Below are 14,714 nucleotides of genomic sequence, written 5' to 3' on the forward strand. Positions count from 1 at the left end.
CAGGCATCTTTGGCATATGATATTAAGTGCAAATAGTGCTTCCCTTGTTCCAAGCCCGTTTCGAAACCCGAACTGAGTATCACTGATGTCAGCGTCTAGTTTTTTGTGAATTCTTGTATGTATCACTTTAAGAAATACTTTTAGTGTGTGTCCCATTAAGCTTATTGTGCGATGGTCGGTGCACAGTTTTGCGTTTGTTTTCTTTGGAATAGTTACAAAAGTTGACAGAAGCCATTCCTTAGGTATTTCTCCTGTTTTATAAATGCAGTTAAAGAGGTCAACCAAAACATTTACTGTTTCATCTTCCACAAGCTTAAGAAGTTCCGATGGAAGTCCATCTGGACCCGGTGATTTGCCATTTTTCATTGTTTTTATAGCATATAGTATTTCTTCTTTAGAGATTTTTGGTCCTTCCTCACCTTGTATGTTACCAATATCATGATCCTCTCTTTCATCGGCAAAGAGTTCTTCTATATAATTCTTCCAGGTTGTAAGCTTTTCTTGTAGGTCAGTTATTATTTGTCCATTTGCGTTGTATAGCACATTGGGATGCTTCCTTTTTTGTATACATGCCAATTCTTTTACCTTTTTATGTAGGTTAAACGTGTCATGTTTTAATTGCAGTTCAAGCTGTTAAACAAGCTGTTAAAACACAATAAATACCCGAAATACCTTGGGGTTACTCTAGACAGAACGCTCACATTCAGAGAACACCTGACGAAAACAGCAGCAAAATTGAAAACACGCAACAATATAATACAGAAACTCTGCGGCACTACATGGGGGTCCACAGCATCAACATTAAGATCCTCTGCTCTTGGCCTGATATATCCGGTGGCAGAATACTGTGCTCCTGTGTGGCTAAATAGCAGGCATACCCACCTGGTCGACACCCAACTAAACCGTACTATGCGTATGATAACAGGCACAATTAAGCCCACCCCTACAATGTGGCTACCTACCCTTAGTAATATAGCACCACCCAACCTACGCCGCGAACATGCATTGGTTAAAGAATATAACAAAATAATGGACAGTCGCCAGCTTCTAGTCCACAACGACATCCCCGATATTCTTGGAAACCGTCTCCGATCCAGGTGACCCCCTCTACAATCTGCTCAAGCGCTGCAGCAATCCAACTTTGACTTAAATACCCGATGGAGAGAAGATTGGTAAAGTAGGACAGATCCGCATTACCATAGTCTACCGGACATCATAGGGAAACCTGGCGAATTTGAACGTCCCCGTAAGATTTGGGCAGCCCTTAATCGAATTCGAACAAACTGTGGAAGATGCGCCGACTCCCTCCACAGATGGGGTAAACTCCCCTCGCCTTCTTGTGACTGCGGCGCTGCAAGACAGGCGATTAGTCACATTGTTCAGGACTGCCCACGCAGAGCATACACAGGCGACCCTATAGACTTTGTAATGGCAACCGAAGGGTCAATCGAATATATAAAAAAATTGGACATCTGTTTGTGATGCATTGTATAATGCATAAATCTAAATATATTCTGTGATATACTTAAGCTATACGCTAAATAAAAATTGCGAAACTTAGGAGATATTTTAGTTTTCAAAAAAATTACAATCTAGATTAAGTTTAATCGTTTTTTTTTTAGATGTCCTTCGGGAACCGACGGAAAACAATGTGAGACGGCACCAGAGAGATGTATCGGCAACCCTTGCATGCACGGAGGAAAATGCCAAGACTTTGGATCAGGTCTAAACTGTTCTTGCAGTGATGGTTTCAGCGGTATTGGTTGTCAATATGAATATGATGCCTGTCAAGTGAAAGCTTGTAAGAATGGTGCTACTTGTACAAATGACTTCCCTGGATTCAAATGTGTCTGTCCACCTGGATATACCGGCAAGTTCTGCGAGGAGGATATTGTTGATTGTAAGGAGAATTCTTGTCCACCCAGCGCCACTTGCATAGATCTAACCGGCAAATTCTACTGTCAGTGTCCTTTCAACCTTACAGGAGAAGACTGTAGAAAAAGTAAGATAATATTATTATGTTGGTACTATTGGTACTAAGATCTTGTTAATTTACAGCAATTTCTGTTGACTATGATCTCTACTTCAGTGATGCTACTCGCAGCTCTGCTTCACAAGTTATTCCCTTCTATACAGGATCCAAATCTAGTCTTACCATTGCATTGTGGGTACAATTCACGCAAAAAGATGAAAATGGAATATTTTTCACCTTGTATAGTGTGTCGTAAGTACTCATTACATCAAAAATGGTATTAATATATACAATGTAACCTTTTGTTTCTTTTAGTGACAAACATGTTCCAAATAATAGACGTCCTATAGTACAGGCTCACTCTAACGGTGTTCAGATCTCTATCTTCCCTGACTTACAAGATGTATACCTAAGTTATCGGGACTATACAACAATAAACGATGCTCAGTGGCACCATCTTGCTATCGTTTGGGACGGAGAAAATGGTGGAGAGCTTAAACTAATTACTGAAGGTCTCATCGCTAGCAAAGTTAAGGGATACGGAAGTGGAAGGAAACTACCACAGTAGTAAGTTTCCATTTAACTTATGGCAATATTAATCAGTAGTAGTATATTAGAATGCTAATCCCGTTCTATAATTTTTTTAGTGCTTGGGTTACTTTGGGTAAACCACAAACAGGAAATCCTAAAGCCTACACTGAATCTGGCTTCCAAGGACACCTGACAAAGGTACAAATATGGGGACGAGCCTTAGACGTTACAAACGAGGTACAGAAGCAGGTCAGAGACTGCAGAACGGAACCAGTATTATACAGAGGTTTAATCTTAACATGGGCTGGATACGAAGATACCATTGGCGGTGTGGAAAGAATAGTACCGTCTCACTGCGGACAACGCAATTGTCCACCAGGATACAAGGGATCGAAGTGTCAAGAGCTAGAAGTTGACAAGATACCTCCAAAGGTACTTTTCTTCAACAATATTATTTATTACTTGCTAGAAATTTATCTAATCAATATTTCCTTAGATATACGATAGATAATCTGGTTAGAATGTCTTTTGACGTTGTCCGATGCCAAATTTGACTTCACGCTGTTGTTCCATTGTCCTTCTTTAAATATTTGGAGCTCATTAATTTTCTTACTCCTTTCATCGATGTTTTCTTCGGTCTTCCTCTCTTCTGTCTTCCTGTAGGTGTTCATGTGAGAATTTGTTTAGTATAGTGTTTTCCATTCGTTGTACATGCCTGTTGCATCGGAGCTGCTTTTGTTGTAGTCATTCATTATTATACCTTCTATTCCCATTTGTTCCCTGATTTCTTTATTTCTTAATATCTACCTTCTTAAAATTCTTAGATATTTGTATTCGTCAACAATCCCTATCTCCTTGTTGTTATACAGAGTGTCCCGAAAAGATTGGTCATAAATTATACCACAGATTCTGGGATCAAAAATAGGTTGATTGAACCTCACGTATAAACATTAGTGCACACAAAAAAAATTACAGCCCTTTGAAGTTACAAAATGAAAATCGATTTTTTTTTTCATATATCGAAAACTCTTAGAGATTTTTTATTTAAAATGGATATGTGGCTTTCTTATGGCAGCATCATCTTAAAAAAAATTAAAGTGAAATTTGTTCACCCCATAAATATTTTATGGGGGTTTTGTTCCTTTAAACCCCCCAAACTTTTGTGTACGTTCCAATTAAATTATTATTGTGGCACCATTAGTTAAACACAATGTTTTTAAAACTTTTTTGCCTCTTAGTACTTTTTCGATAAGCCAGTGTTTATCGACATAATTTGAATATTTGTCGAATCCACCACATATTTTTATACAGGGTGTTTCATTAATAATTGTCCATGTAGTAACTGGAGAAACCTTAGCACAAAATACGAAGATCTAACCTAAAACACTTAAATAAAATGTGATTCCTTACTGAGTTACAGGGTGTTTTATCTAAAAATTTAAGAACTATTTTTGCTTAGCATTTTAAAACTATTCGACGTATTCTTTTCATAATTGGCAGGAAATATAGGTGCTGTACAAAATACTAAATGATGTTAAACAAATGTTTCTGGCTAGTACCAGAGGCGTAGGATGGGGGAAAGTGAATGGTTCACCCTTTCCAAATTCTACGCCACTGGTGGAATTGCTATTTTAGTCAAATATTTGGATTCTCCAATACTTTCTATAAAATTAATATACTCTTCATTCGTAACGATAAACTCATTAGTTTTCGAGATATTTGAAGTTAAAAATGCAACGGCACAGCTATTTTGGTTAATGTATTGTGCCCCTTCAATTTTAACTTCAAATATCTCGAAAACTAATGAATTTATCGGTACGAATAAAGAGTACGTTGTTTACATAAAGAATGTTAAAGAATCGAAAAATTGCACTAAAATACTAATTCCGTCAGTGGCGTAAAACGTGGGAAGGGTCAACCTTTCACTTTCCCCTGTCGTACACCTCTGGTAGTAGCCAGAAAGGTTTATTTAACATATTTTATTATGGTTTACAGTACCTATACCTTCTACCAAGTATGATAAGGATATGTCGGATACTTTTAATTTACTGGATACAAATAGTTAATATTTATGTAACAGGTATGTTTGATTTAGAATTTAAAAAAATTTTGTACCCAGTATTTTAAAAGTATTTCAAATATCCTTTTCATACTTTTCAAAAAGTGTAGATACTGTACACCCTACTATTGGATGTTAAATAAACGTTTCTGGCTACTACCAGAGGCGTACAGGGAAAAGTGAATGGTTGAGCCTTTTCAAATTCGACGCCACTGATGGAATTGCTATTTTAGTGTAACTTTTAGATTCTCCAATACTTTCTATGTAAATTATGTACTCTTCATTCGTAACGATAAAACCATTATTTTTCGAGATATTTGATGTTAAAAAGGAAGGGGTACAATACATTAACCATAATAGCTGTGCGGTTGAATTTTCAACTTCAAATATCTCGAAAACTAATGACTTTATGGTTACGAATAAGGAGTACATTATTTTTATAGAAATTATTGGAGAATCCAAGTATTGGACTAAAATAGCAATTCCGCCAGTGGCGTAGAATTTGGAAAACTCAACCATTCACTTTCCCCTGTCGTACGCCTCTGATAATAGCCAGAAACATTTGTTTAACATAGTTTAGTAGTTTGTATAGCACCTATACTTCCTGCCAAGTATAAAAAGGATACGTCGAATAGTTTTAAAATGCTGAGCAAAAATAGTTTTTAAATTTTTAGATAAAACACTCTGTAACTCAGTAAGGAACCACATTGTATTTAAGTGTTTTAGGTTAAATCTTCGTATTTTGTGCTAAGGTTTCTCCAGTTACTATATGGACAATTATTAAAGAAACACCCTGTATACAGACCTGTTAATAATCTGAAAATTTATTTATAATTTACATTCTTATGTATATTTTGAAAAAGAAGCCATATCTCGATAAAAGGTGACTTGTCAAAAAAGGCTAGGAGGCAAAAAAGTTTTAAAAACACTGTGTTTAACTAATGGTACCACAATAATAGTTTAATTGAAACGTACACAAACATTTGGGGGGTTTAAAGGAACAAAACCCCCATAAAATTGTTATGTAAATATATTAAAAAAGAAGCCGCATCTCGATAAAAACTGGCTTATCGAAAAAATACTAGGAGGCAAAAAAGTTTTAGAAACGTTGTGTTTTACTAATGGTATCACAATAATGAATTAATTGGAACCTACGCAAAAGTTTGGGGGGGTTAAAGGAACAAAACCTCCATAAAATTTTTATGAGGTGGACAAACTTCACTATAATTTTGTTTTAAGATGTTCCTGCCATAAGAATGATACATGTTCATTTTCAATAAAAAATCTCGAATAGTTTTCGATATATTGAAAAAAAAATCAATTTTCATTTTGTAACTGCAAAGGGCTGTAACTTTTTTTATGAGCACATTTGTACTAAGGTAAGTTCAATCGATCTACTTTTGACCCCAGAATGTATGGTATAATTTATGACCAATCTTTTCGGGACACCCTGTATAGTATAAGATTTGCTGTGTCTGTTCCAATGCTGAGATATTTAGTTTTTTCGGTATTAAGTACATACTAGTCCCCATTTCCGATATTCTTCAGTCAACTTTCTTATCATGTATCCCATGTCTTCCTTATCGTAGTATCCTTTCTTTGTGTATTTTAAAATGTTATTTTTGTTCTTTGTAGAAGTTTCTTTCTATTCTTTTGTTATTAATTTTATGCGCAATACATTCCATTATAATGCACCTAAATAACCAGCTTAGTCCGTCCGCTATAACTTTTCCCATGCGGTACGATTCATTTTCAATCAAATTAAGTCGGAACAAATTGAAACGAACGTCGATGTGTATATACATTTTGTGTACTGTATACTATATATACTACACACATCGGCGTACGTTTCAATCGGCGTACGTTTATGATTTGACCTAATTTGATTGAAAGTGAATCGTACCGCATGGAAAAAGTTATAGCGGACGGACTAATGATGTAATTGAAGTATTTATTTAATTTAAATTTGGCATATACATATGCATAAAATTAAAATTGAAATATATTCTAACTAAATTTGTTTCAAGGTTGAGTACTGTCCTGGAGATCTATGGATAATAACCAAAAACGGATCTGCTCTTGTAGTATGGGATGAACCAAGTTTCAGCGATAACGTAGGAGTGGCTAAAGTTCAAGAGAAGAGTGGACATAGACCTGGACAGACACTTTTGTGGGGAATATACCAAATAGCTTATGTAGCTTCTGATGCTGCAGGAAATACTGCCACCTGTACCTTCAAAGTATCAGTTCTGTGTAAGTATATTGTACAATAAAAGTCTGCATGAGGAAAGCACTCTTTTCACACAATTTCTTAAAGTCTTTTTGAAAACGATTTCCGGAATAAACGGCGAAACATTATTAAGTTTCAATTACCCAAACATGCTATGCCGCAAAACAAATTATGCTTCTTATATTTCAGCTGAGTTCTGCCCTGAACTGCCTGACCCAATTGGTGGTATGCAGTCCTGCAAAGATTGGGGCGCTGGTGGCCAATTCAAGGTGTGCGAAATCGGCTGTAACCCCGGCTTACGTTTCTCACAAGAGATCCCACTATTCTACACCTGTGGAGCTGAAGGCTTCTGGAGACCGACCAAAAATCCCAACCTCCCTCTAGTCTATCCAGCTTGTTCCTCAGCTAAACCAGCTCAAAGAGTCTTCAGAATCGAAATGTTGTTCCCTAGTTCAGTACTATGTAACGAAGCTGGACAAGGAGTGCTTAAGCAAAAGGTACGACATGCAGTAAACGCTTTGAATAGAGACTGGAACTTCTGTTCATTCTCTGTCGATGGTACAAGAGAATGCAAAGAGTTGAACATTGATGTTAAATGCGACCACAGAGCTGGAAGACAGACCAGACAAGCTAGTGAAGATGAAGATGGTGGAACTTATGTTATTAAGACTGATGTGCCAGTTGAAAAGTAAGTTCAAATTTTTTATGCTTGAAACATAAGCATTTTATGTTGCTACTTCAATATAGGCATTAGCTTTTTTATGCCAAGTTGATAGTCATCTTGGATAAGCTGTTTGAATTAAACTTCTTCAAGAATTTGCAGAAAATGACCAACATGATAAGCTTTAAAACAAAATAATTATAGTTATCAATATTACAGTATATTTTTAAAAAAATATAACATCCCATTTCTTCTTATTCTTCTGATGCCTTATGTAGCCATATTTTTCTTAAATTAAAAATTTTGGCCAGGCCTGTACACAGCGGGAGTCTTTGAGATTTATGTTTAGTCTAGTGGGAAGTATGTCTATACTTACACCCGATAACTACTACTTCCCCTCAAGTATATAGACAGTTTTTACTGCCTACAGTTAACACTTATTTTCAAATCTCCCCCTTATAATTAAAAAACGTCTGGTAATTTTCTCGAACGACCATCCTTTCTTTAAACACCCCAATGTAATGGTTTTCAATTGCTAGCTAAACCTATAGATTACGAACCACGCATGATTTCATGATATTTATCAGTTTATCGCCGAAATGACTGGTGATGTAAATCTATAAGTTTTTTTTTAGTAAAAACAAGACCCACACTGTGGTAAGTCTTGAATTAATCTTATAATTCATTTAAACATTCTATTAGAAATATTTTTCTTTTGTTAAAGGGTTTTTTGCACGTCTAATCATCGGCCTTCCTACCCTTCAATCCCCGGTGTATCGCTCTCTATCTTTTGTCGATAAGAGTACTACCGGCAGGGCAAAGTGCCCTTGTTTTTTGGTGTCAGCCTCTCAAAGCCGATCTGCTAACTTACCATATGCTTTTTTGAGAGATTGTCGACTCTTAATTTATTAGGGGATGTATAAATAAAGAAAGAAAATTATATTGATATTGAATTAAAGTACATAATTCATTTTATAAAAACATTTGTAATTATTGTTACGCAGTTTACGCAAAGCCGATCTGCTAACTTACCATATGCTTTTTTGAGAGATTGTTGACTCTTAATTTATTAGGGGATGTATAAATAAAGAAAGAAAATTATATTGATATTGAATTAAAGTACATAATTCATTTTATAAAAACATTTGTAATTATTGTTACGCAGTTTTTTAATATAACGAATAGATTATACAGTGCGCTGGAATAAGTGTTACCCCCCCCCCCCTTATTAACTTAGTTATTTTTCGCAGATAAGCGAAAAGCTCAGACAGGTCGAATTTTAAAATAATCATAGTATATTATAGCGTCAATGTTTCGAACTTTACGCGATCCGTCTTCAGGTGACAGGCATAATTTTGACTTTTTTAAATGGGAAAGTACATCATGTGAAACATCATTTAAAAGTTTTGAAATTCTGATTACAAAAATGTACAATACTTTACTCCTATTTGAGAGCGTAGACGCAAAATTTCGATCGAATTCTTTTTAAACGCATTGAGTTTTTTCGAATTCTGAGAAAACTAATAAGTATTTTTGAAAAATTTAAACGCAGAATGAAAGATTACGGAGGGCTTAAAGTCTAAAATAAGAAAATCTACGGTTTCGTTTTGATTAAAATCTGTCTTCCTCCACCGCCGGTGCCTTTTGGTATGTTATACCTGGGTTAAGCAGAAAGATTGAATTGAGTCGAAATTCATTTCGCTTATTCCCCGTTAGAGGGCTTTCTATCCATACTGCGATATAAATTATTTTAATTTATATCGACAATCTACGGTCGGAATGGTAAAAATCTGTCTTCCTTAGAGCCTCCTTGACAACAGGTAGACCTAGAAATAGTACTATCGGGGGATGGAGGAAGACAGATTTTAATCAAAACGAAACCGTAGATTTTCTTATTTTGTTAATGCCATACTCTGCATAGAGTACAAAGACTCGTTTCATATGGGCTCTCTGAACCGCAAAGTGGAATGTTTTCCTGGCGGTGCCTTTTGGTATGTTATACCTAGGTTAAGCAGAAAGCTTGAATTGAGTCGAAATTCATTTGGCTTAAAGTCTCTTAGACTAAACAAAAAGTTTCTTTTGAATGATATATTTGAAATTAAAAATCAGACTAAATTTTCTCTTTTTTCACCCCTGTAACTTATTAAAATAAACATTATAGAAGTTCTTAGGGACTCTCTACCCTCGATAATACTGTAATATTTCATCCTGCGTTTAAATTTTTCAAAAATACTTATTAGTTTTCTCAGGATTAAAAAAAAATGAATACATTTAAAAATAATTGGACCAAAATTGCATTTAGTACATACATTTTTGTAATCAGTATTTCAAAAGCTTTTAAATGAGGTATCACATGATGTACTTTCATGAAAAAATTCAAAGATATGCCTGTCACCTGATGAGGGATCGCGTAAAGTTCGAAACATTGATACTATAATATACTATGATTATTTTAAAAATCGACCTGTCCGAGCGTTTTGCTTATGTGCTAAAAATAAATAAGTTAATAAGGGGGGTAACACTTATTCCAGCGCACTGTATGTGTTATTTGTATTCAATCAAAAAGCTTTTTCTCGATTTAAAGGATTGTGGCCCAAAGCCTTTCTTTTATCATTTTATGAAGTTTAAGCAGTAATTAATTTTGAATAGATAATCATTATGTGTAAAATAAAAAAGTTAATGCTTATCATGATATTTCCGCATGTCATAGTTCAAACACACATATTCACTTCTTCATAGTACGTGTTGTGTTTTGTTGTTGATAGTTGCATGGCTTTGAGAATATAGTTATTAGATTAGTTGAATGTGTAGAAGTAGCATCTCATCTTATTATAGAAGTTCCCGACAAGGCAGACAGTCGTCCAGCGACACCTACGACATTGAAATCACCTTCCCAGCTATCAAGTAAGCATGTCGTATTTTTGTTTTATGATTTATTTTGCAATTATGTTGACCGTAGAACAAATATTGTATGTAACACACTTACATCAGGCATTCACCGCTTATCATTGTTTTGAGCACAATTTCACATGTGTTGCATTACAATATTTAGACTAATTTTTAGGTATGTAGTTCAGTTTTTGTAGAACTATATCTTAATGCATGTGACAAACTAAGAATACTTTTCTTACATTCGTCAGAGACGAAAATGTCACTGAATCTCTAAAAATCATACGAACACGCTGAATTTTGCTCAAAGTGTCAATTTTGGGACCCTCAAAAAGATAAAGTAAAAAAAATGAATAAACATTTTCAATTTCTGGTTCAGTCAGAGAGAGCTGAAAAGAGATAAAAAAGAATGTTTTAAATAAAATTTGTTCGTTAATAAAAAACGAAGAAAAAAACGTTTACTAAACTTAAATCCAATTAGAACTCAAGATATTATAAAATTAGTGCACAATGCAAATTGCAAAATAAGTATTTTTCGAAGCTTTATCGATCGTAACTCGGCTTCTACGCATGCAAATGAACCTTAGCAGGTCTCATTTTAAAGCTTCATTATTGGGCTTCCAAACAGAGTTTGTTAAATTACTTGATCTTCATTTGTTTTAAAGTTTATACCCATTTGAAGTAATATTTTTTTTTAAATTGTACATTAATTTGTTTATAAGGGTTTCAAGCAAATTTGAGCTATAAACATTTATATTTTAATTAACAATAATGATAGAAGAACTCAAAAGGAACATTTTGAGCTTACGAAAATGGTTGTAAGTTTATTTTTGGCCAAGATATCGATATTTTAATAGTGCGCTCTGAGGCGCAAGATCGGCTCACCGCGTAAAGGTTCACGCGCTAACTTCTCGATGCAAATTATAATTTCTATGTATATATACGTTATCTTCATTTTTCATTTTTGAGGACCCTAATAAAATGTTATCCTATAATTCTGATAATTAAATCATTATACTGTAACCTCGTATCACCTTTCATTCTATTTACTTTGTCTTCTATTTTTTGTACTAACTGAGAAAAAAACATTAAAAACTAATATTTCAGAAATATAACTAAAAAGTAAGTTAATATTATTTATTGAACACTGTATTATTCCGGAACACTGTATTATTCCGGAAACAACGACCCCAATCACAAACAGGGAGTTGGAATTATAGTTGACAACAATTCTCGGAAAGCCGTTTGTAACTTTGTTCCTTACTCTGATCGAGTATTAATGCTGTCTCTCAACTCTCATTTAAATCGTAAAATAAATATAATCCAAGTATATGCACGCACTGCAGACAAGGATGAAGACACCATAGAGGCCTTCTATGAACAAATTGGCAATGTCTTAAAGCTAACTAAAAGACATGACATAAATATTATAATGGGCGATTTGAACGCTAAAGTCGGTCAAGGAGAAGTGGAGAATTGTGTGGGGCGATATGGACTCGGGGAAAGAAATTAACGTGGCGATAGGCTTGTTGATTTCTGTATCAATGAGGAACTCATAATTGCAAATACCTTGTTCAAACTTCCTAAACGGAGACTATATACATGGAAGTCACCAGCTGACAATAACAACAAAATAGTCAGAAATCAAATAGATTATATTATCGTCAACAGAAGATATAGAAATTATATAATATCATCTAAAACTTATCCAGGAGCGGACATATCCTCCGATCACAACCCGGTTGTTTTGTCTATGAGAGTGAAACTAAAGGCGATAAAGAGCCCTAGCTCCAATAAAATCATGGATACAAGGTGGCTCAGACAGGACAAGACCTATGCGGAAACGAAATTTAAAATAAACGAGAACTTAAGGAAAGTCAAAGAAGATGGGGAAAAATTCAACATGCCTTAGTGTCAGTTGGAAAAGAAACCCTCAAACCACTTGGAGAAAGGACAAAGTCTTGGATGACAGTAGAAATTCTTGAACTTATGGAAGAACGAAGAAAACATAAAACAAAAGACCCGAATAAATACAAATAAATTCAGAGAAACATCAGAAAGAAAATTCGAGAGGCAAAAGAGAGGTGGCTCTCCGACAGATGCAAAGAAATAGAAGACCTGGATAAAAAGTATGACAGCTTTAATTTACACGCGGAAATCAGAGAAATGACAGGTTCTAGAAAAAGCACAAGAACGAATACCCTTAAAAATGATAAAGGGGATATTATTACTGACGTGAAGGAGAGATTGTGTCAATGGACCAATTACATCCAACAACTCTTTAATGATGAAAGAGGAGAACTGTCATTAGAGATCACAGAGAATACTGGACCACCAATATTAAGAGACGAAGTCATCTATGCCATCAAAAACACGAAAGAGGGTAAAGCTACTGGACCAGATGATGTGCCCATCGAATTATTAAAACTGATTGATGAAGATGGTTTTGATGTAATGCTTGAACTCTTTAATCTAATATATCAGACTGCCACAATCCCCAAACAATGGCTGCAATCGACCTTTGTAGCAATTCCCAAAAAGTCAAGTGCAATAACCTGCTCGGATCACAGAACAATATCTTTAATGAGTCACACACTTAAAACATTTTTGAAAATAATACACAGTAGAATTGTTAAAACTCTCGAATATGAAATCAGTGACACACAATTTGGCTTTAGAAATGGTATGAGCACGCGAGATGCTTTGTTCGGCTTGAATGTGCTGGCCCAGAGATGCATGGACATGAATCAGGATATGTACTTATGTTTTGTAGACTTTGAAAAGGCATTTGATAAAGTTCAACATAAAAAGCTTGTAGATATATTAAAAAGCAAAAATATTGACAGTCGTGACATGAAAATTATATCTAATATATATTGGAATCAAACTGCCAAGGTAAGAGTTGACAACCAGGACACCCAAGATATCAAAATACAGAGAGGAGTCCGTCAGGGTTGCGTGCTGTCTCCACTACTTTTCAATGTCTACAGTGAAACGGTATTTCAAGAAGCGCTCTCAAATTCAATAGAAGGTATATCCATCAATGGAGAAGTTTTGAACAATTTACGTTTTGCAGACGATACAGTAATAATAACAGATAACAACAATGATTTACAGAATGTTATGCAATGCCTTAATGAACGCTGTCATGAGTACGGACTGAAGATGAATTTAAAGAAAACTAAATGCATGATCATAACTAAATCAGCACAAGTAAACATCCAATTAACTATTGAAGATACTGTGATTGAGAGTGTGGATAACTACAAATACTTAGGAACATGGATAACATCAAATGTAGACCAAACCAAAGAAATTAAGACACGTATTGAAATAGCACGTGCATCATTCATTAAACTTAAAAAGTTTCTTTGTTGTCGGGATATAAGGTTAGAACTACGTCTAAGGATGCTTCGATGTTACGTGTTCTCTACTCTTCTTTACGGCTTGGAAGCGTGGACGTTGAAACAAGTCCATTTGAATAAGTTGGCCGCCTTTGAATTTTGGTGTTACAGAAGAATCCTACGAATATCATGGATTCAAAGAATGTCGAACGTGGAAGTAACTAGAAGGATAGGAAATCAACCGGAAATAATACTAACTATCAAAAGACGAAAACTTGAGTACTTGGGACATGTGATGAGAGGGCAAAAATACTCATTATTACAACTTGTTATGCAAGGCAAAATCCGAGGAAAGCGAAATGTGGGAAGACGAAGAACATCCTGGCTTAAGAACTTACGGGAATGGTTCGAATGCAGTAGTGCAGAGCTATTTAGAGCGGCAGTCAACAGGGTCCGCATTGCTATGATGATTTCCAACCTTCGATAGAAGATGGAACTTAAAGAAGAAGATTATTTATTAATACTATTTTTACAAACTTTTTGTTTCATGCATCTGAATCGAGATATACAGGGAATCTCAGCTTTTTTACATCTGCATAAGTTCTTGGAGCAATTTTTACAGTTACATGGTGGTACTAAGTCTGTTCTTGTACGCAGTAAAACTAAAACTTTCTGGGGCTTCAGAGTCTAATTATCTATATGATATAGATATAATCTATATCATATAGATATCCAGTGGATAGTGGATAGTGGATAGTATCCATATAAAGTGGATCTAGTTCTTTTGCAGCATCTTCAAGGCACGTCAATTGTGTGTATGCCGCCACAACATAAATGCTCCTTTTATATGCAATGATGATGCTGCAAAATAACTTGATCCATTTTTATATGGATATCACATATTGGCTCAATTGCATGCGTAGAAGCCGAGTTACGATCGATAAAGCGTCGAAAAATATTTGACTGTGAACCGATGTTGTGCCTCATAGCGCGCCATTAAAATATCGATATCTTGACCAAAAATAAAC

At 35.0% G+C, this 14,714-nt stretch overlaps 1 protein-coding gene across 3 annotated transcripts in view; it reads left to right on the forward strand.

Moving 5' to 3' along the window:
- Positions 1-14,714, forward strand: part of LOC114327169 (sushi, von Willebrand factor type A, EGF and pentraxin domain-containing protein 1) — a 254,273-nt gene that overhangs the window by 208,626 nt on the left and 30,933 nt on the right. For 2 of the 3 annotated variants that reach the window (XR_007698379.1, XM_028275693.2), the window contains exons 23-29: positions 1,623-2,002; positions 2,059-2,224; positions 2,288-2,539; positions 2,620-2,935; positions 6,590-6,815; positions 6,982-7,480; positions 10,289-10,357. Coding sequence is in view for 2 of the 3 variants with exons in the window: in XM_028275693.2 (XP_028131494.1) it covers positions 1,623-2,002; positions 2,059-2,224; positions 2,288-2,539; positions 2,620-2,935; positions 6,590-6,815; positions 6,982-7,480; positions 10,289-10,357 (1,908 nt within the window). In the remaining variant the exon portion in view is untranslated. The remainder of the gene's footprint in view (positions 1-1,622; positions 2,003-2,058; positions 2,225-2,287; positions 2,540-2,619; positions 2,936-6,589; positions 6,816-6,981; positions 7,481-10,288; positions 10,358-14,714) is intronic. The other variant, XM_028275694.2, reaches the window with a different exon arrangement.

This window comes from Diabrotica virgifera, chromosome 5 (assembly GCF_917563875.1).
Source record: "Diabrotica virgifera virgifera chromosome 5, PGI_DIABVI_V3a".
In the NCBI taxonomy this organism is placed as follows: Eukaryota; Metazoa; Arthropoda; class Insecta; order Coleoptera; family Chrysomelidae; genus Diabrotica; species Diabrotica virgifera.